Source organism: Colletotrichum navitas (genome assembly GCF_030913465.1).
Source record: "Colletotrichum navitas strain CBS 125086 chromosome Unknown LY79scaffold_3, whole genome shotgun sequence".
Lineage (NCBI taxonomy): Eukaryota > Fungi > Ascomycota > Sordariomycetes > Glomerellales > Glomerellaceae > Colletotrichum > Colletotrichum navitas.
Window position 1 is genome coordinate 180,765 of NW_026850549.1, and position 20,663 is coordinate 201,427.

Consider the following 20,663-nt stretch of genomic DNA (forward strand, 5'->3'; position numbering starts at 1 on the left):
GGAACACTGCACTTTGCAAAGTGAATTCTGACTATACCTAAGCATTCCAGGACTGAAAGAGACAGAGAGAAAGGTGTTGGGGGAGGGGGCTGGGCGGGAGGACTAACGTTGACTGTAAAAGCGGGCTTGTAGTACCAGTAAGACCATGTGTGATAGATAGCAAGCCTAGCCGCAATAAACCAAGTAGCACCTCTGTTTCCCTCCAAAGCATCTCCAAATGGCGTGTTTTACACTACAGTCTTGGATTTGGATGACATTGGCCGCAGATGGCGAAAACATGCCAGAGCCTGATGACAACTTTTGATGGGAAACAAATCCATTTTCCTTCACCCCTCCCCCCCCCCCCAAAAAAGCCGATGGTGTTATAGCGACTATAAACATTCAACATAAACAGCAAGACAGTTGCCTCCCGGAGAGACGCGGGACCAAATGCAAACGGGTCGAGTTTGATGTGCTTAGACCTGCTAGCTGCGCAAGTCCCTTTCTTCTAGAAGAAAATGTACAACCTTGGGGAGATGTGCAAAATACTCCTTGATGCGCCAGAGGGGTTCTCCAAGGCTGATAGGACGTGTTCTAGACACTTGAATGTACCTTCAACGGGTACGAGATCGGGACTAGCGGGCACCCCCTCCCGTGCGCCGTACTGAGATACTAGGGTACATATACAAGGCGTCCCCCCCTTTCTTAGGGTTCCCGTGTGCCTTACGGCCGTAGGGCATCATTGTTATAGCAAAAGTGTGGTTCAAAACTCTCCAAGGCCTCGGGCTTTCTTGCTTCTAAGTTCCTGGTTTATCTGGGCGCCAACCAGTCGATCCGGCCTGTGGAGGGCAAGGAGGTTCCCGAATCCGGAAGGCCACCGTTGCGTTCAAACGCCGAGACACACAAAAAGACTACAATCACCGGGGACAGTCGGCTATTATTGGCGTGTTTGAGAAGGACAGGCAGGACCTGCTGGGGGTTTCGCGTTGTGAAAAGTGACGATGCGCGCGCCGGTGCACCCACCACAGCCGTACGAGCTGAACCAGCGGTTGAAGCTGCACAGCCTGCCCGGGTCTGTCTGGTTTTCTCTCCATGGCACCACATCCGAAAGCCACTATACATGGGCAAAGATGCCTTGGGTAGATTGTAGACCGGCATCTGCTCGGACTAGTGGCTCCTAGCGCGTCGTTTCCAGTGTGATATTGGAGTGGCCTGGCGGTTCTGCCCCCTCCCCCCACATGATTGACAAATACCAGGGCCGGTTGCCATATCGTCGCCGAAGCACTACGGAGTACAAATACTATGGATTCAGAAGCCCCCCCCCTTTCCCCTTATTAGATAGCAATAAGCAGGCATAGACCCTGTTGCTCTTGCACTTTTCCGCCTGGGGACTTACTATGTATAGACAGGATATGTATAGACGGGACTTTGTGCTGTACCAGATGCCGAGCCGTAGCTTGCTACGCGGCGGCAGTAGTACGGGAACAACGGGCCCTGTGTTTTGTAACGCAAGGTGCCCCCCCTCGTTCGTCGACTGGCAATAGGACGATACAAGGGAAGAAGAGAACCCGAGGGGGAAGGCTGGCGACGACTTATGTAACGGATTCCCGTATTTGGTCGCGTTGCGGCGGCGACATGGGGCCTTTACGGACTTTACTCCGGGGATCCAAGTCCAACCTTTTACGCGTGAGTGCGGCTCGTCAGCCAAAAGCTCATGCTGTGCATAATAGATGTAGCAGTAAATCCAGGTGCTCAGGTTTATGCTCTTGGAAAAACCAGGTACTCCTATTGTTTTCGGCCCGATAACCTGCACAGCAACTACGTCCGGTGGGCAATGTGACTTATCATTTAAATCGCCGAATCTTGCCATACGCGCGCGCGCCCTACCAAGTAAGCAGTATGTATAATGTACTGGGCCAGCTTAAAGATTTCTCCAAAACATGCAAGGGGCGGAGCGGAAGGAACCCTATTCTGATCTCCTCTTTATATTGAGGCACGAATATGCTGCATGTTGCGTGTGATGTTCTTGTTCGGTGGCGCTATAGAGGGGGTATTGCAGTCTAATTCCAAGGTTCGAGTCATTCACGCCCGCTCAATGAACATGAAATGGCCGGTAACATCTGGTGTCAAAGAACGTACCGGAATATGGGCTGCAGGTAGAATCATCAGTTCGTATCAACGCACAACTCGGACCACAGGGCAAGTGTCACTTGCTTTGGCCTTGTCGGTCACGTCCTCGAACCCCAGCACCTCGCCCTCCCTTTGCATGTCCGCAATCTCCCCCTCGGACTTGCCCTCGAGCAGCTTGTCCCGCCTCTTGTTCTCCGCCGCGTAGATGAGCCTGAGGACCTGGTTGAGGACGAGGTTCACAATGAAACCGCACAGCATGGCCACGATGCCGTCGCGGTAGGCGGGGGCTTCCGTGCTTTTGAAGAACTGGGGGCCCGCGATCTGCCCGGCGCAGTAGCACACAAACACCCGGCCCGAGGCGACCGACCTCTTCGTGCCCCCGGCAACGTTGGTCGACAGGAGACCGAGGATGGCCATGAAGCCGACTGGGTACGACCCCGGAAGCTACACGCCGGCGAGACGACCCCATTTGTTGTCCAGGTGGAGCTGGTTGATCAGCAGCGTGCCAATGATCTGGGTTACGAGGCGTTAGCAAATCATGATGAGAAAAAAAAAAGGAAAAAAAAAAAAAAAAAAGAGAGAGAGAGACCGCGTCGGGGCAAAAGGTCCGTACCGGCGGAACCATAGCGGCCGTAGCAATATGCAGCCTCGAGCCCGGAATCTTGCTCGTCAAGAAGCCGGCACCGAGCTGCGCGACGACCTGGACCGCGGAAAGCGGCAGGTTCATCAGCGTCGTCTGCAGAGGGTTCGAACCCGAAGCCCTGGACGATCAACGACCCGAAAGCCGGCCCGCCCCGACGCGATGGCGTTGACGAAGGAGACGAGCCCCAGGATGACGACCGCCGGGCCCCCCCCCCCGGCCGCCTCGACGACTTGCGCCGCCGCGAAGTCCTTGCTCCGGCCCGTGCCCGTCTTGTTCTCGGCGAACCCTCTGGACGGCGACGACCTTTTCCTGCTCCGTCAGCCACTTCACCCGGGCCGGACCGTCGGGCACGAAGAGGGCGAAGAACGACGCCCCAGACGACGGTGACGGCGCCGAGGACGAGGAAGATGTGCTTCCACGGGCGAGAACGAGCCGCGGACGTGGCCGATGCCGTACGCCAGCAGCGTGCCGACGAAGCTGCCGACCCCCGAGGAACGAGACCCAGTGTAAGGGAATAAGTGGGAACTTCCCTTAATAAGTGTATGTGTGGTGCAATGCTGGCACTTTGTGCCAACATTGGTTGATCTTTTGGGCATTTGCCTGAATGGTCTATGGACGGGCTCAGTGCACCACCTGAGTTCCCTGACACCCGGAGCGGCGAGCGGGCCCGCCTGCTCCCGGCGCGTCCACCACATTGCCCGTGACGGCCACGAACCCGGGGGATACGGTCGCCTCGGCGGCGCCGAGGAGGAAGCGGACCGAGGCCAGCCCGGCGAAAGGAGCCGCACGCCGCCGTCGTCATGAGGACGGCGCGCCCCGGAGCACGATGTTGGCGCCGGGGAACTTTGCCGCGGGGAAGCGCTGCGGCACGGCGACGCCGGGGTACTCGGCGAACAGGTAGCCCGAGTAGAAGATGCTGCTCGTCCAGCCGTACTGCTGGCCGACGAGCCGGGTGTCGGGGACGATGCCGTAGACGGAGCTGTGACCCCAGCGACGTCTTGTCGACGAACTGGAGGGCGTAGGTGACGCACAGGAACGGGAGGATCCGCCTGTCCAGCTTCTTCAGGACCGAGCGCGCCGGCCTCGTCGGCGATGTAGTGCTTCGAGACGGGGTGGTCATCCTCGGCGGGGTTGATGTCCGAGTGAACCCGCTTCTCCGGATCCGGGCCCGGGGCTTCGGTGAGTGCCATTTCGGGAATGAGTCAACAGACTGGGGAAGTGTCCGGTTGGGGGGGGGGCTCGGTTCTGGAGAGACTCCTCACTTGCATGAACGCACGTCGAGCACGTCTTTCGACCCGAGTTCCTGGGACCCTCGACTCCTTTATCAACACACCACGTTCTGCCGTAGGAGCAGTGTGGGTCATGGTTATCGGGGGACACCCGACCATCGGCAACCGGATGGATGTATCCAGTGTTCGTCTTATCTCGCGCTGTTCCTCCTTCCAGACCCCACCGCTCCCAGCTCACAAGTGTGCATCATCTATTGGGCTGAGTTCTATCAATCAATGATATATCGCGGAGGGAAAGGGTTCCTTTGTAACGAACATCACCGGAACCCCAGCTTGTGTCTTGCAACCGTCTTATACAACGCCTGATGAGTACCTGGGCTTGGACATTTCGCCATGACAAACTTCACGTGCTCACTTCCTGCTCGAAAAAGGCCATCATCTATTCCTCAACTCTCTCCGGCGAAGTTCGGCCGGTGCCCTCAGATACCGTTGACAGGGGATCGGCGGGGTGATAACGGGTAGATATCTCCCCCCCCCCTGCGGGGGAAACCGACCACTTCCGTCCAACAAGTCGCCGCCCTAAGCCGTTGCACAATTCGATTTGCATAAACGGGCCCCAATTCCACCAGAGAGAAAGCTCGTTGGGCCAAAGCAGCTAAGCGGCCTTGGCAAAAACTATTGGTTGTTGGCCGCATCTCGAGGAACCTCGTGGCTTCATCGCCATCTCCGTCCCAACCTCACACCCGCCAAAGTCGTCCCCCCCCTGCATCAATTCTCGAGTCTCACCGTTCTTTGATATAACATACCCTAGGCCAACTCCAAATCTAGTAGGTAGACCATTGTTTCGCTCGTCGTTTTTCTTCTTCTTCTTCTGTCGGACCCCATCCCTAACCCCCCATCAGCTCCTCTGCTGCAATGGCCAAGCGAAAGACGGCCCCCGTGGCCTCCTCGTCAAAGGCCGGCGACGACGGTACCGCTCCGGCAACACAGCAGCCGCAGCAGCAGCAGGCCGGGAACGACCGTCCGACGACGCAGCTCGGGCGGGCGGCCGCCTTTCTCGTGCCCCCCGCCTGGATGCGCAGGATCGTCTTCGCGGCCGTCCTCATCTACCTCACGCCCATGCTTCTCGCGCACTGGATCGAGACGTCGACGAAGCTCACCAGGCTCTTCCGGTCCTTCGCCTCGGGGAGGTGATTTTTCCTCTCTTTCTTTGTCTTGGTTTGCGGCGCGCCGTGATCAGGAAACTGGATTGAAGGTCGGCGGGGTTCTTGTCAGTTTCCCGGCTGGGTGGTTCGCTGTTTTTTTTTGCGACGCGTTACAATGTATGTTACACACAGGCGAGGCTTGAATACGGAGCTTCGATGTTGAGTTATCATTACGAGAGGGCGCATACGAAAAGTTACAGGTCGTATGCCTGAGTAGAATCAAAAGTTGGAGGGGATACCTATTTCTCGGAACTTCAGACCGCTCTATTATATTGAAGACAACGAGCCTACAATCAGCCGAACTCTGCTGGCCCCGTCACATTACCATCTCACTGAGGAATTCGAGATGTACTGCCTCGGGTTTGTTGTGGATTATGCCCTCAGCTTCTTCTTCTTCTTCTTCGTTGTCTCCATATGTGCCGATCCGCCTCCAGCCATGCTCTCCGACCGCCTCCGCCGGGCTCGGCCCCTTTTTCTTGCGGCCGTCCTCGCCCGAGTCGCAGGACCCGTCGTCGTACGAACCTTTGTCGGAGTTCTCCTTACCTTTGATCTCGTCCAGCAACTTGATTATCTCTCCCGAGAGGCTCAGCATCATTGACTCCTCTAACAGGCCAAAATCGTGCGTCTTGACCAGTTTTCCCTTCGTTCTGTCTCCCTTAACCTGCCGAGACACGTGTCGCTTGACGAGACTCCATCGTCTCCTCCCAGACCGCCAGCCGCCGGGCTTTTTTTTTTTTTTTTTTCTCTCGCTTGGACAGCCTGATCGTCTACCTCCGAAGCGGGAGACTGGCGATCCCGGCCAACTCAAAGGGTTACGGAATGTCCCGCTGTGGTCGTATGGAGGCCGGGGATAAGGTCAGCCGAAGCTTTGAGCGCCGAGTGTTTCTCCAACCCGTAGAGCGCCAGCGGCGTGGCGCCTTTTGTCCGGTCAGGCTTGCAATCCGTCAACAAGTAATGATCCATTGACTGATCCGGGTCGCAATCAGCTTTCTGTGCCGGTGCCATGCACTTGGCGAACAATTCGTCGGCTCTCCTGGTTTTGGCCCCGCCCCAAGGCGCGGACATCGTCCTCCCACTTTCGGGACATGACCTCGTAGCCGCTCTGCAGGCCCTGCTGCGTTTCATGCGACTGCTTCGGGGACGGGGACGAAAGCGCACCGGTTTCGGCAATCAGCCGCCATCTCCCTAACGAGGCACACACTCACCCGGCAGCCCGTCGATGGAGCAGCGACGCGCTACTTACCGTTCCAGAATCGACAGCTCTCTCGAAATCTCACTAAGCCGACCCTTTTGCGGCCTTTACAGGGAATCGGATTCCGTAGCGCGTTGACTGAGCGGCGAACCAGGGCTTTGTGAACAGCAGGCATGCTTCTTCCATGGTTCTCTCTTGGTCCCGCCTCGAACGGGAGAGCTCTGGGTGTAACAGCTTCGCCAGCCTCTGTTCCCTTGGCCGTGAGCCGCCGATCTTGGCCCAGTTGAAACTATTCACGCTCAAGAACCGGTGGCTCGGGGCGCCCGTCGGCACTCGTCATCTCTTCCTACGATACAAAATCAGACAAACGTGGAAGATTCACAAGTATGGATGTTGGACCGCGGCGGGAGTCCTCAATCAAAGCGATTTCGTTCCTTCACGCGAGGAGACGAGGTCTCACTTGAACAAACGCTGAGTAGTTTCACACACTAAGATACTTATATAAGACAGTCACCTCTTGAGGTCGCGCAGTTACGCAACATTAACTGTGCACGCAGAGACATTCAACCACAGTAATTCAACCACAGTAGAGATACGACGCCCAGTGCTCAATGCAATATAAAATTAAGAAGAGGTAATATAAACATATCAAGGTACCTACCACATTGACTACTAGAGTCTGCTTCTAATCATAGAGGTCAAGAGTACGTCTTGAGACGAAAGTACTCTCAACCCGACGTTGGCCGGCTGGGTCGAACTGCCTTGTCATTTCGCACACCCATGCCCAGGTTGTATTCCAGCGGTTCACAGCTTGGATCGTGTGGAATGAGAAGCAAGACATGGATATGGCAAACCATCGTATCATTTTTTTCCACACGTTTCAAGAGTCAGGCGCCATTCTCTTTGTGTCCCCTTGCCTTGATCGCGCCGCTCATCTCAGCTCGGCTCGGGAGATAAGCATCGCGGGCTTTTATCTTATGCCAAACCAAAGAAAGTTATGCTCTCGGCACATCCCGGTGTCTAACACGGCGGGCGCGCTAACCGAAACGGGAAACCGCCAATCACCACACCCGCGGCGCCGGGAGAGATAACCGGGCCGGTGGTCGGGGCCACGCCGCTCGGAACCGTCTCATCATCCAAAGCTCACCACACTATATGCGGGGGAAGATGGGGGGGGGGACCCTCTGTGAACCTTCACTTCTCACGTTACGTCGCCTCCTAGCTGGCCTCACTCAAAGAACTGATGCAAGCTCACTGAGCCTCATTCGATTAGAAACCCGCATCCAGTTCTCCCCCCTCGTCGCGTCCGCCGCCTCCCATAACGCCGGCCCTCACACACACTCTCTCTCTCCATCTCACATCTTCCAAGTCTCAAATCAACCTCACAATGAACCCCACGGAAGACGACGTCGACGACTTCGTCCTCGTCTCCCACGCCGACGTCCACCCCTACCCCCCGGCGGGACCCTCCTCCTCGCCCGAATACCTCGACGAGATCTCCGCCATCGTCGACGACCTCGCCGAGAGCCTGTGGCCCGTCAACAAGACGATCCACGACAACCCGGAGCTCGGCTACCACGAGGTCGTCGCCCACGACGCCCTCACGACCTTCATGCGCGCCCAGCCCGGCTGGAAGGTCACGCCCTCGGCGTACGGCATGGAGACGGCGTGGGTCGCCGTGTGGGACAGCGGCAAGAAAGGGCCCGTCGTCTCGTTCAACGCCGAGATGGGTGAGTCCCCCCCCCCCCCCATTCCCCCCTAGACCCCACGGAGAAAGGGGGGAAAAGCTGACCAAAAACACAAAACAAGACTGCCTCCCCGGCATTGGCCACGCCTGCGGCCACAACCTCATCGCGACGGCCTCCCTCGCCGGGGCCCTCGCCGCCGCCACCCTCCTCGCGCGCCACCGCCTCCCCGGCAAGGTCGTCCTCTTCGGCACCCCCGCCGAGGAGGGCGGCGGCGGCAAGATCCGGCTGCTCCGCGCCGGCGCCTACGCCGAGCACGCCGTCGACCTCAGCCTCATCTCCCACCCGGGCATCGTGGCCAACACGGCCATCATGCGCACCTCGGCCTACGCCGCCTTCCGCGCCGAGTACTTCGGCCGCGAGGCCCACGCCGCCGCGAACCCCTGGCTCGGCGTCAACGCCCTCGACGCCCTCGTCACGGCCTACAACGCCGTCTCCGTCCTGCGCCAGCAGACCATGCCCGGCGACGTCGTCCAGGGCCACATCACCCACGGCGGCGCCCGCCCCAACATCATCCACGCCTACGCCGCCGGCAACTTCGTCGTCCGCGCCGACACCCGCGCCCGCCTCGCCGAGCTGCGCGCCAAGGTCGACCGCTGCTTCGCCGCCGGCGCCGAGGCCGCCGGCGCCGCCCTGCGCACCACCCCCACCATGGCCTACATGGACCACGTCCCCAACCGCGTCCTCGCCCGCTCGTACGTGCGCCACTTCAACGCCCTCGTGCCGGACGGCGACGCCGCCGCCGCCATCCCCCGGGACCAGGACATCGACGAGATCCGCGGCCGCACGATGGCGAGCACCGACCAGGGCGACGTGAGCTACGCCATGCCCAGCCTGAGCGTCGGCTTCGCCATCCCCCCCGGCGAGGGCGGCCAGGGCCCGCACAACCCCAAGTTCGCCGAGTCCGCGGGCACGAGAGTGGCGTTCGAGAACAGCCTGCGGTCCGGCAAGGGGCTGGCCGGCGTGGCGATCGACGTCTTTACCCAGAAGGGCATGCTGGAGGAGGTCAAGAAGGCTTGGAGGAAGGACATGGGGAAATGAGTGCGGTGTGAGGGACGATGCCTGAAGGGGGGGGGGGCTGACGGTGAGAGTGTACGATTCTGGGGATAGGCGGATGTAATAAAGGCAAAGATTCATGAGATGGGACAAGTTCTCTTGGAAGAAGATCTTTCAGCATGGTGCTTCCTGGGCATGAAATGTATTCTTGGAATCAATCAATTCAGCACTTCAAAAAGATGTAAATAGTTTTGAGAGATTACCCATCCATCGCTCGACTTGTTCCATGTGTTACACTTTTTCAAGGCCTCCTTATATCCCACGGACAATATGGCGGCATGTAAGCTCAAACTCGGCATCTCGTATATTAAAACATCTTTACAGAATCAATTCGTGATGGTCTGCCCGACCATCTAGGCAACGCCGCAAACCTCTCTTAGAACCCTCTTCTCTACATCCTCTTGGCGCCCATCTCCTCGGACCCGTACTCGTCCCAGTCCTCCCGGCCAATCTTTCTCGAAATCCACACGCCCAGCCCGGTGGCGGCACAACTCATCAGAAACCAGCCCTCGAACCACCAATCCACGAACCGCGGCTCCAGCGCCCCCTCGAGCGCGTCCCCGACGGCGCTGCCCATCTCCCTCGGCAGGTTGCTGCGCAGCAGCAGCGCCGCACTGATGACGTAGACGGCGGCGATCTGCCCGATCAGCAGCGCCAGGTTCGCCTGCGCCTGGTACAACAGGCCAGGCAGCCACTTGGAGAAGAGGTGGAACGTCTGCAGCACGCTGTTGGCGCTCGCCGCGAGGATGACGCCGGACAGCAGGAAGCTGATCTGCCGCGCCCACGCCGTCTGGTCCAGCTTAGGGTCCCAGTGCCGCGCGATCAGGCCCAGAAAGCGGTTGATCGGGTCCGACGAGCTGAAGCTCGAGCTGGGGTAGTACGTCCTCCGCAGCATCGCCAGCGTCGTGGCCAGGATTCGGTACAGACAGTAGAGGCTGAATATGTAGTGGGGCACGGCGAGCAGCTTACCCAGCGGCGTCGCGGCGCGGGCGTCGGCGGCCTGGCGCGAGCGCATCATGCCCAACGACGAGCCGAGGTTGGCCTCCATCGTCTCCAGGCCCGCGATCTCCAGACGCAGCGCGCGCATCTCGGCCTCATCACCGCCCATGCCGCGCACCGCGCCCATCATCTTGCCCATGAACCCGCCAGAACTGGACGATGCCGCCTGCGCCTCGGAGGCCTTGCGCTCCAGCGCCTGGAGACGGTGTCTTTTCGTCAACAGCATCTCGTTCGTGGCATCCAGCCCGGCCTCCTTCCTCGAGATGTCGGCCTCCGTGATGGGCCGCCTTCTCCTCTCCGAGGCGGCGCCAAGAGTGTGCCAGGGACTCGATACGGCCGCGAAGCCGCTGAGCATCGCCATCAGGGAGATGCCAATAACCCCGATCCGCTCGAGGCAGGCGCGCAAGACACCCCCGCCCGCCGTCGTCGTCTTGTCGAGGCCGACCAAGCTGCCCAAGCTCCAAAAGGCAAACAGCCATCCGGAAAACACCAGCAGCAGAACCCCCCAAGCAAACTGCGGGATCTTGCCCCTGCTGTTCCTCTGAAACTTCCACCCGAGTCCCGAAATGACGCTCTGGATCTCCAGGAAGGGGATGATGCCGACGAGCAGCACCAGGAGCGTGGGCACCGTGAAGCGCAGCCCCACCTCCCGCGCGCGGCGGCTAACCAGGTCTGAGATCTCGCTCAGTATCAACTCGCCCAGCACCGTGGCCAGGGCGATGGTTATCGAGAAGACGGCGGCCGCTACTCTCCTCCTCGGGCTCTTTTGTCCGTGTTCGGCGTGCGCCTGCCGCAGGCTGGGCGGTGCGTGCGACGGCAGGTAGTGGTCCTCGCCATCGTGAGCGTTGTGTACTCTCGCGAGCTTCGGAAAGATCTTTCGGTTTGCGACGGCGGCCACGGCGGTAAAAGTGGCGATAAACGGCAGCAGCGAGAACAACAACCCGGCCGTCGATGGGGCATTAGGGTCTACGGCAGCGCAAGCGGACTCGTCGCATGAGGAGCTGAACCAGGGCATCTGGGGCGGCTTGGTGGGGCGTTTGCGCGCGATCGAAAAGACATGTGCGATTGGTGTGTGAAGGAAGCAATATTCATCCTGTTCCGGTGGAACTACGGCGTCGAGAAGGGGTCCTTTTAGCGAGGAATCAGTGAGGCTGGCTTCGACATGGTACGGAATGTAGTGCTTGACTTTGGGTAACCGTTGCAGAGCGACAGCCAAAACGGACACATTCGTAACCTCCGTCGTGGTCTGTGTCGCATTCTGATTCAGCCACATACCTGTCTCTGTCTATACTACGGATACCTAGGTACATATCTAGCTAGACTTCAGCCATCTGGTACCTACTTGGCCCCAGCGTGAGCTCCAGCCACACCAGCCACATTCATCGCTAAATTCTCCACCCCACATGATGAGACGAAGTGGCCAATGGCCACTATGGGAAGACTCACCGTGGCAGGTCGATGGGGCGACAACCTCTACAAGCAGGCAGGAAAAGACATATTGCCTACGAAGGCGACTATTTACAATATTCCGTCTCTGCTTAATTCATGTCTTTATTGGGTATCAATGCGTGGGCCCATGGAAGAGGGAGTGTTGCTGTAATATCCGCCTGAACTAATTCCAACGCAACCGCCCGCAACCTTGTGCGGCGTCCTCACCAGCAACTAAATCATGCCGACCCGACGCCGTCGACCAAACGCCCCCCCCTCTAGAGTACCTATGTATGCACAATGAAGAGCTCTTGCCTCGTGGAATAATGACTCCCTGTCTGACGGCCGTCCCTCGTTCCCCCCTATAGCCAGTCAAATCAACTGTTGCTGCTATTTCGAGACACCTTAGAATCCACATCGTCGTCGTCGGCCCCGCTGGCACTAGAGTCGAGGCTGGATTTCCGGTTCTGCTTAAGAGCCGCCGCCTCGTTGGCCTCCATCTTATGCAGCTTATCCATCTGCGAAGAGTTGATGGCTTCCTCGCCCGTGAAGACCTCGAATTCGTCATCGTCGTCGTCTTCGTCTTCGTCGCTGTCACCGGCGGCACTGGCCGGTGCAGAGGATCTGCCGGGATCCGCTGTGCTCGATTGCGAGAGGCCGGATGGAATCGACTGGTGCCTGGGATGCAGGAAAGCGTTCAGATCGACCGGCTTGATGGTTGGGTCGAAGGTTGCCGGCAGCCCCAGGGCTTTGGCGACCTGATGGGCCTCTTCGTCGGCGGTGTTGCGAACTTCCACATTGTACATACTGCTCCTCTCGCTGTCGGCCTCGTGCTTGCCGCCAGTCGCTGACAGCATGCGCACGTACGTCTGACGTTCCGAGTCGTTCAGCCTCTTAGATTTCTTCTTCTCCCGCTTCTCCGTTGGTCGGACCACGACAACAGGGACGGGCGAATACTGCAAACAATATTTCGAGAAGGAGTTGCGCGTGTTGACCAGGCCCTGTAGGCCACCCAGCGACCTTCCTCTCGTGCCTACGATGAGCATAGCAGGTTGGTGGATTTGGATCTGGAAAATGAACATGCCTGTCAGCGCCTGCTACATACATGGCGGTTGCCGTCGTGTGCTGCGTGATGGGCTGACTTACCAGTCGCTGAAACGTTGAGTGCAGCTTGCCGCTCGCATACTCCAGCACGATTCTGATGGCGCGGTTGTGGCCATTGCGCTGAACGATGCTGTCCATGACCTTTTGCGCCTCGTCTTGATAGGCCTTGTTGGTGTCGGCCGCTCGGAGCTCCTTCTCAATCACGCGCACGCACACAACTTCGTCTCCATCGTCAACAAGCTCGTCAAGCAGCCATTGCAACGCATAATCGGAATAGGCGTGTTCGTCGACGCCCACCATGAAGGTGCGCGATCGTCGTTGCGCCTGGTAACCCTTGTGCCGGACATCAAGCGTCAGCGAGAGCGTGTTGTTCTTAGTTGCCTCGCCCAGCGGCAGGTTGTCGAATGCGACATGTGACTGGAATCTATCCGACACAGAAGTTTGAGTTAGCGTTGCCATTAAGCAATATTTTTTTCAAAAGGGTTGGCGGTTAGAACCCGCAAAGAGGCAACCGAGATGATATGTGATGAATTAGAGAAGTGCGATGGAGAGGCGAGAACGCGAAGAGACCACTGGTCAAAGTCAGGGGGGGGGCAAAAGAGGTTGTAGTTTGGCAAGAGGCAGCCTGCGATCAGGCCAGCGGGCGGACGGACGAACTGCGACAGCAATGGCAGCGATTTCTGGCTTTCTGCGGGGACGTCACGGTTCCTCCAGGCCAAGGGTGGCTGTGGGGATGATTCGACAGGCGCTTTAGGTGCCCTTTTTTGGTTTGGTGCCTCGCCCAGCTCCCGTCCGCATGGCTTTCTTTGTGAACAGCCCACGAAAGAGGCATAGACGCATGCAGCGGGGTAGTGGGGTAGCGAAGTGTAACGCCAGCGAATGGCAGTGCATGTTGAGCCAAAGAGGTTGCTGTCGTGTGAGGACCGATGGAGAGCTGCATCTGAGCGCGATGCGAACTCCATGTAAACACAGAGCGCGCTTGGTGAGGTGCCCGGCGACAAAAGGAGAGGGTGCCCGGGCAATACGTGCGGGCGAATGCAGGGGGTCCATCGCGGCGACGCCGTCGTCACTGAGGTCGCCATCATAGAAAAGTCGAATTCGTCGCTGGTCGTCCGACCCCACCAGACATCGGTCCAGGCGCTGAAGACAGCACCCCCCCCCGCCTCCTATCTCACCGTCCTCCTATGCAGCTCCCCCGCATCCAACGCGCATCTCCGTGGCCTTTGACAGCCGTCGGGTGGGGACGAAGCGGCGGCATTCCGGAAAGTCATCGTCCACTGATGAGAACCGCGCAAATTGGGATGCGGCAGTGCTGCAGGGCAGCGGGCGATTCGACAGCTTAACCGGTGTGTTCCGATGATTGCAAAAGCCGCAGAATCGACGCACGTAAGGAAAATGCAGGGGGGCATATATAGCAGGCTGGCACCCCAGAGCTACACCGCAGATACGCTATCCGCTTTCCTGGTAACGTACTTACGTCCCATCGGTCTCTCACGCGTCAAAATGTCGACGCCTTGCGAGACGCGACGGTGTGGTGCACGAGGCGTGACATTCGCAGATTGAGTGTTTGGTGAGAGGACACGCGAGGAAAGGAACACAAACGAGCTTCGGCAAAGAAAAGGAATGCTTACCTTTCAGGAGGGGGTGACGATGCTCGGATACGTTCCTTGCCCGTCTTCTTCTGGTTGCCCTGCGGCAATGATGGATTCCGCGGCGGTGCAAAAGCAAGCGATGCAGCCGATGACCCTCTAGGCCTCCCTGCGTGGGACTCTGTCCTCGACGATTCGGCCGAGAAGCTCCCTGATGCGCTCACCGGGGAAGGGCTTGCATAGCTCGAAAGCGTCGTCACACGGCTCAGGGGCTCCACATCAGCGGCGTTGGTGTCGTCTTCTTTCTTGGGCGGTTGCGGCTCAATGGAGAAATAGTCCAATTTGGGCATATCCGAAGGCTGTGCGGGTGTTTTGGGCGAGATGTCGGATCCAGGACTGTCGATGTCAAGCATCGACCGTGGGATGGGACCCGCCATTGTGTGCCGACGCTGCGGCGTAGGTTGTGGTTCCCACTGGGTTTTCGGAAAGGTAATTTTTGGCGGTGGTGTTGAGAGACTATCTTTGCCGTCCTTGCTCTTCTTCTTTTTTTTGCCGCTTTGCGAAAGCAGGAATACGCTTCGCCAGTTTTCCGAGGGCCTCATTGAAGCCTCTGAGATTGCTGCGTGGCCGGGGTCAGCATGGGGACGGCAGGCAGGCAAGCACGTAGTGGACGCCAGCAGAAGCCAGAACGAAGCAAGTACGGCAGCGGAGAGTTCGTCAACGGGAAGGGCGGGGGTGATGTGCCCTGGAAAGAACTGAAAAGCAATGTGCAAAAGCTCAAAGGTGTTTTGCGTGCGCAAGTGGTTGGTGGTGGACTGACTACACCGTCTCAAGATGGAAAAAGGGCGTCGTCTGCCGACTCGGGAGGGCGTATCGAATGGTAGACGGTCAGAGCGCTTTGTCGTTGGGTGTATTGTGTGGACGGCTCAAGAATAGTGTGAAGTACCGATGGGCGTATAAGAGGTGGTATGAGTGGTACGAGTGGTATGAGTGCAGGGGAGTTGAATATTTGTGGTTCCTCGCATCAACAGAGATGAACGGCCCTCGGTGCGCACGATGCTGATTCGGGGTGTGTCGTTTTCAAGGTTGCAAGTATGGGAGCGGCGGGTGGAAAGAGTTGGTTACTTGAATCAAAAGAAATACCCAGCAAAAATGCCAACGAGGCAACGTTGGCAAGCGCGGACGGTGATTTTTTAAAGAAAGACGGGGCTCTCTTATTGAACGAGAGAAGCAGCGTAGGAGGCTGTTCCGCCAAGGCTTGCCGGTGCTTCACAAGGCACGGAAAAGGCCAAAGATGGTGTTGTTGTCGACGAAGGCGAGGAAACGGGTCGGTCGTGTGGCGTAGCGTCGGCGCCAGTTTGAGGGTCGAGTGTCTTGGTGACGGCAGACCGGATGGGTGAACAGCTGATGTTTCTTAGTCGAACGGGTATACCAGCTGCGCTCCAATACGGGGTGGGAATGAAGGGCGGGGAGAAAGCTGAGCTTGGATGGCGGATGGTGTAGAGGTACAGCACAATGGCGAAGGATCGATGGGAAAGGCGCTCTAATACTCTCTATAACAAATTCGTGGTGGCGACCTGTGAGCAACAGGATGCGGGGGAGTGTGAGAGTGTGTGTGTGTAATGTGAACTGGGGGTAGAACAGTGAGATGACTAGATTAGACGGGGTTGGTGAAAAGGATGTCTAGAAATAGGGTTGAAAGGGCAGGGCGTGCGTCGTTCGGTGATGATGGTGTTTTTTTTTTCTTTTCTTCTTCTTCCTCTTTCCCCAATAGACTTCGATGCCGGTATGGAGAGACAGGCAACGAACCGGAGGATGCGAAGGGGGGGGAGTTGCTCTGGTCTAAGTACCTTACGTACAAGTAGGTAAGTACAGGTCCCAGTGTGTTTGCTGTGGTGCGCAGTGCTCCGCAAAGTTCCAGCAGTCGGACCCTCCCAGCATGGAGCTTATGCAAATCTTGGGCGTGACGCACAGGTCAAGCCGTCAAGGGAGTGGGAGAATTGGGAGACACAAGCAAGACAAGACAAGCAAGCAAGCAAGCAAACGAGCGAGCAGGGTAGGGGGTCGTGGTGGATGCTGCTCTCTCTTTCTCTCTCTCTCTCTCTGGTCTGGGTATGTCGGACTTTGGCCCTAGCCTGGCTTTAGGATGGTGGTATCCGTATACGATGGGCGATGGGCGATGGGCGATGGGCGGTGGGCGGTACGAAGTAGGCGGCGGTAGATGGTGGACAGAAAAGAGAATGGGAAGACCTTGGGGAGGCAAGGACGGGCCCGGTGCAGGTGAAGAGTAGGCCGGAAGGAGCAACATGGGTGGGGTGGCTAGTCACCCAAAGGCTGTTCGATCCTGTCCGTCCGACATGAGACTTACGTGTGCAGCAAGGTTTGCGGGTGGGCTATGTACCCCTCATGTCGGCTTCTGTCATTTCCTGATTTTATTTTTGCCCACCACTGCTGCATTCTTTATACTACGTAGTATGTCAGAGTGAGTTCCTACAGAAGAAGTAGCCATAAGGCAGCAGCATCGTATGCCTAAGGACGAAGTCGGACCTGTGCCTGAACTTGCTAGGCATCTCATCTGGCAAGAAGACATTGCCTGTCTGTCTGTATAGGCGCCTCCTGCCTTTTGTCCAAGAACAGGCATCTCAGCTGAACACAAGAAAGGAAAGGAAAGAAAAGGAAAGGGCGAGCGAGGTGAGTGGTGAAGTGGAGCTGAGGTGGGAGTGGAAGGTGGGAGCTAGGACCATCGCAAGGCACCAGCTGCGCCAGCTGCACTTTCCGGTTTACCATGGTACCTTGCCTTGCCGCACCTGATGTCGCTGAGGTGGTGGGTTGCAACTTTCATTTGGAAGGAGCGCAGAACCTCCCTTCCGTAGCGGCAGATCAGCTCTCAGGTCGAGTTGCTAGGCTATTATTGGTGGTGGCCCGCGCCCTCCTACCGATTCCCAGGATAAACTTGCTTCATTGACATACAGGTATGTCGAGTAAAAGCAGCCGCATATCCCATCTCTTCTCGGCTCTCAACATCCTTACAGCATGTCAATTACGGACACGGATGGAGAGAGAGTTCAGATACGACTGATCCACGGCAACCACGCCTCCAGGGCCCTCCCTTCCTCGCCACAACGATGCCAGCCGCCTTAGTGAGCCGAGAGCGCCAGACCCCTCCCCCAAAATAAACCCGAGGTCATGATCCAAAGCTTGCCAAGACCACATCAACTACCGAACCCAATCATGCTCCGTCTCTAACACGCCTCTGATGCCTCCGCCGGGCTCTAATCCCACATCGTACACCCACCTTCTTCACAACTTTCAAGCTTCTCTGGTCCCGTCTCAATATCTTTACAGCATGCACAGCCCTCAGCGATTAGCTCTCGACGACAGAGTGTACTGCATAGTACATAGATGCTTGCCCGCCACCACACAGCAGAGACGGCTCGTCAGACATGACTCTGAACGGACGAACTGGCCGGCGCCGGTCGCCCGCTATACGTTTGCTGTCTGCTGTACGCCCGTGTCATAATCCTGCAGTGACATGACATGATCGCTGAGCAAGTGGGTGTGCAGCCTCCTCCATCAGTGGTTCCCTACCTGTGCTCACCTCGTCTTCCCCTCAGACGTCCTGGCGTGTATTACCGTACTCCCATGTACGGATGGCTCCAACCAGAAGTCTCTCCCCATGCCGCGACCCCCTGCCGTACCTGGTTCAGGGCTCGCAAGACAGTAATCCAGACGCAAAGTTCACCGCTGTGGCCCATCAATCTCGTCAGTTGTCCTCCGGAAATCATCCCACGATTCCCATCTTACTTGTCACCCCTTAAAAAAAACATCCCACCAGCGTGGATGGTGGCACACGGCAGCATGCCGCGCCAAGATGATTATCGCCGCCGGAGGGTCTCCCAAAGGGTACGCCCATCAGCACCAGTTCGTTGCCTTCCGTGCATGCACATTCACGTCTGCCCAGCCGGCCTGCAACCTTTGCTCAACTCATCGCAACTTCATCCCTCCCTCTTGTTTCTCTTGACCACTCGTTCACCTCCAACTAGGTCTTGGCAAACCACACAGGCGTGCCGGCCAATCTTTCCCGTTGCCAGGATAGGGGAGTCTGACTCTGAACCTGGCTCGAGTCGGTGTGTGTGTGCGCGCGCGCGCGCTCACGCCCCAGGCTGCTTTCTTACTTCCGACCTTGCTTCTCCTCATTTCTTCTCGTTAATGAAATGCCCATACCACACTCGTCGCTGGGCCCTGGTCCGCAGCTTCGCAACCTAGCCCGTCCCATCCACACTTCGTGCCCAACGCCAAGCCGCTGCCAAGCCAGAGGTATCTTCATCTTTCCTTACAAATACAGCATGGTCCAGCGCCTGGCTTGGTGGACTTGAATCAATTCCGTATTGGAGCTGGCGGGAGCGCCTGTGTCCCACAGTCTCTCTTTCGGCACGCGAATGTCTTGGCCATGACCCATCCATGTTGCAAGGAGCTGTCTTGGTCGCTGGGGTGCGGGTTTGAGGGGTCGGTCAGATCACGTTGCACGCTACAGAGTACGAGAGCACAGGCGAGACAATCAATGATGTAGCCCCTGGAAGGGAATCACGGAGAGCCAGAAAGGATGCGCTTCCAAGACACCAAGCCGGCAGGCACAAGCGGTCGGGAAAAGAGGCAGCCCATGCCAAGGAGCGACGACGACAACGACAGTCGGCAACCGACGTCTCTTTAGCTTTACCATGAAATTCGACAACACGATGGAAATTGAAACGATGCCATTCGCAGCCCAGCGTCGCGCCCAGCAACCCGTCCCGATCTTCCGGTGTTGCTTTTTGTCGTCGACAAATGTTCCGCTCTGGGATGTATCACCTCTCGCCGGCATCATGGTCGTCACGGCAAGACTCACCGCCGTGTGCGTCCTGCAGTCTCACCGAAACAAAACGCCGCAAGGTTTTCTTTTCGAGCTTGGTTGATGGGCCAGCCATATCGCCCATCCGAACCACGAGGCCGGCAGGGACCCGTGCTCGCTTCCCGTTTGTCGAATCTCAGCTTGCTTTCGTTGGTCGGGAACGACAACCTTGACAGTTGTCAGTTGATAGTCAATTCCAAGCTTGAAGGAGTAGCTTGCCTGCTTCCTTCTCCCCTCCCCCACCGCCGCTGTCGATGGGCGGGGCGAATAACCGAAAGCCTCCAAAGATAACGATCCTCCTGGAGGCGGAATTGGTCGTCGACCAGACAGCCCGATCAAAGTCACATCGCCGCCATGTAAGATGAATGTCCTGCCGTTTCTTGCCGTCACGCGTGGTGGTCATGTCCAGAACCCGATGCGGTGTGAGACCTATCTGTGTGCCCTATGGCCTGCGTCCAAGCCGGAGTCTTGCGGCACGCAATCAGCCACCTCGCCAGTGCGACCTCTTACCTGCTTACTTTGTGCAGCGTTCCTATCTGAAAGACAACCGACACCTACCAATACCAGCGCCCTCATGCCGGCCAAGTCGGCAGATTGTACGGACAACTGCGACCACATCTGCTAGTCCCACGATCGGTTGCGCAAGCTCAAGCGTAATCATCTGCAATAGCTAGCGTGCATGCCGAAATGCCTACGATAGCCGAGCAACGACCGTTCATCGACCGTGTCACCGCGCTCATCCGTCCGGCATCCCAGAAGCTGGCGCGGAGAGGGGATACGATACGGATTGGTCCCGGGAGAAGAGACCGACGTCAGGCGCAACCCGTGATGTTTGATATCCAGGCTCTCCAGCGCACACCTTCAAGGACGCCAACAGGTCTTGGCAACTCCAAGACTCACAGAGAAGGGCACACGCATGCACACAGGGCGAAATCTGACTCGCCGAGAACTCGGCCAAGACTCTAGGTGCACAGCTCCGGGCCAGCTAAGAAGAATAACGTGAGACACCGGCGAACGTTCGACAAACTAGCCTCGCACATGCCCCGTGGCCACCCACATTGGGCTGGGGGATTTGGAAAGTCACACACATACACACACACACTCTACCCCAGCGGTCCATCCCGTACCCGTCCCCGGCCGACCGACCATTTCCCCGGTCTGCCGACGCGGCGGCTACTGTGGCAATGCCTGAAACGGAGCCTTTTCCCCCGCGGGATCCGCTCAATCTTCGTCACAGATAAATCATCGGATATGTGGGATGCTTTGGGTAACTGCGGGAAATCCAGCGTCATTTTTACCTACCTACCTATCTAATCGTTTCGATACCAATATCCCCCCCTCATCGACTTGCCGACGTGGGCCAAGATGGCTCCTCATTACCCAGCACTCTCCATCTGCCGTATCTTCTTTTACATATAGCTATACTAGCCTCGGCATTCCCACAAAGCACACTGTACATCTGAATCTTATGCCTGT

At 57.7% G+C, this 20,663-nt stretch overlaps 9 protein-coding genes across 9 annotated transcripts; 2 read left to right on the top strand and 7 right to left on the bottom strand.

Annotated features, from left to right (window-relative positions):
• Positions 1-708: 708 nt before the first annotated feature.
• LY79DRAFT_536350 (uncharacterized protein) lies at positions 709-1,133 on the bottom strand. Its single transcript, XM_060556589.1, has one exon. It carries the CDS (start codon positions 1,099-1,101, stop codon positions 790-792), a length of 312 nt encoding a protein of 103 aa, XP_060419558.1. The 5' UTR covers positions 1,102-1,133; the 3' UTR covers positions 709-789.
• Positions 1,134-2,154: 1,021 nt separating this feature from the next.
• Positions 2,155-2,526, bottom strand: LY79DRAFT_505342 (uncharacterized protein; the record flags this gene model as incomplete). Its single annotated transcript, XM_060553612.1, has 1 exon — positions 2,155-2,526. One exon carries the CDS (start codon positions 2,524-2,526, stop codon positions 2,155-2,157), a length of 372 nt encoding a protein of 123 aa, XP_060419559.1.
• Positions 2,527-2,553: 27 nt separating this feature from the next.
• On the bottom strand, positions 2,554-2,836 carry LY79DRAFT_665482 (uncharacterized protein; the record flags this gene model as incomplete). Its single annotated transcript, XM_060563072.1, has 2 exons — positions 2,554-2,622; positions 2,723-2,836. The coding sequence occupies 2 exons, from the start codon at positions 2,834-2,836 to the stop codon at positions 2,554-2,556; spliced, it is 183 nt and encodes a 60-aa protein (XP_060419560.1).
• Positions 2,837-3,550: 714 nt separating this feature from the next.
• On the bottom strand, positions 3,551-3,942 carry LY79DRAFT_665483 (uncharacterized protein; the record flags this gene model as incomplete). Its single annotated transcript, XM_060563073.1, has 2 exons — positions 3,551-3,685; positions 3,784-3,942. 2 exons carry the CDS (start codon positions 3,940-3,942, stop codon positions 3,551-3,553), a joined length of 294 nt encoding a protein of 97 aa, XP_060419561.1.
• A 3,823-nt stretch (positions 3,943-7,765) lies between these two features.
• Positions 7,766-9,164, top strand: LY79DRAFT_505402 (uncharacterized protein; the record flags this gene model as incomplete). Its single annotated transcript, XM_060553619.1, has 2 exons — positions 7,766-8,108; positions 8,188-9,164. 2 exons carry the CDS (start codon positions 7,766-7,768, stop codon positions 9,162-9,164), a joined length of 1,320 nt encoding a protein of 439 aa, XP_060419562.1.
• A 214-nt stretch (positions 9,165-9,378) lies between these two features.
• Positions 9,379-11,380, bottom strand: LY79DRAFT_536358 (Abscisic acid G-protein coupled receptor-domain-containing protein). Its single transcript, XM_060556590.1, has one exon. It carries the CDS (start codon positions 11,191-11,193, stop codon positions 9,571-9,573), a length of 1,623 nt encoding a protein of 540 aa, XP_060419563.1. The 5' UTR covers positions 11,194-11,380; the 3' UTR covers positions 9,379-9,570.
• A 603-nt stretch (positions 11,381-11,983) lies between these two features.
• LY79DRAFT_586426 (universal stress protein family) lies at positions 11,984-13,169 on the bottom strand (the record flags this gene model as incomplete). Its single annotated transcript, XM_060560636.1, has 2 exons — positions 11,984-12,673; positions 12,753-13,169. 2 exons carry the CDS (start codon positions 13,167-13,169, stop codon positions 11,984-11,986), a joined length of 1,107 nt encoding a protein of 368 aa, XP_060419564.1.
• Positions 13,170-14,228: 1,059 nt separating this feature from the next.
• Positions 14,229-15,247, bottom strand: LY79DRAFT_202846 (uncharacterized protein). Its single transcript, XM_060551468.1, has 2 exons — positions 15,120-15,247; positions 14,229-14,918 (listed from the first exon to the last, which is right to left on the bottom strand). The coding sequence occupies exon 2, from the start codon at positions 14,899-14,901 to the stop codon at positions 14,338-14,340; it is 564 nt and encodes a 187-aa protein (XP_060419565.1). The 5' UTR covers positions 14,902-14,918; positions 15,120-15,247; the 3' UTR covers positions 14,229-14,337.
• Positions 15,248-17,696: 2,449 nt separating this feature from the next.
• LY79DRAFT_202935 (uncharacterized protein) lies at positions 17,697-18,711 on the top strand. Its single transcript, XM_060551470.1, has 2 exons — positions 17,697-17,851; positions 17,914-18,711. The coding sequence occupies exon 2, from the start codon at positions 17,942-17,944 to the stop codon at positions 18,563-18,565; it is 624 nt and encodes a 207-aa protein (XP_060419566.1). The 5' UTR covers positions 17,697-17,851; positions 17,914-17,941; the 3' UTR covers positions 18,566-18,711.
• The last annotated feature ends 1,952 nt before the right edge of the window (positions 18,712-20,663 follow it).

What these genes read in the sequence shown, in the direction of transcription:
- LY79DRAFT_536350 (XM_060556589.1), bottom strand. Translation starts at nt 1,101, where the DNA reads ATGTATAGTGGCTTTCGGATGTGGTGCCATGGAGAGAAAACCAGACAG.
- LY79DRAFT_536358 (XM_060556590.1), bottom strand. Translation starts at nt 11,193, where the DNA reads ATGCCCTGGTTCAGCTCCTCATGCGACGAGTCCGCTTGCGCTGCCGTA.
- LY79DRAFT_202846 (XM_060551468.1), bottom strand. Translation starts at nt 14,901, where the DNA reads ATGAGGCCCTCGGAAAACTGGCGAAGCGTATTCCTGCTTTCGCAAAGC.
- LY79DRAFT_202935 (XM_060551470.1), top strand. Translation starts at nt 17,942, where the DNA reads ATGTACGGATGGCTCCAACCAGAAGTCTCTCCCCATGCCGCGACCCCC.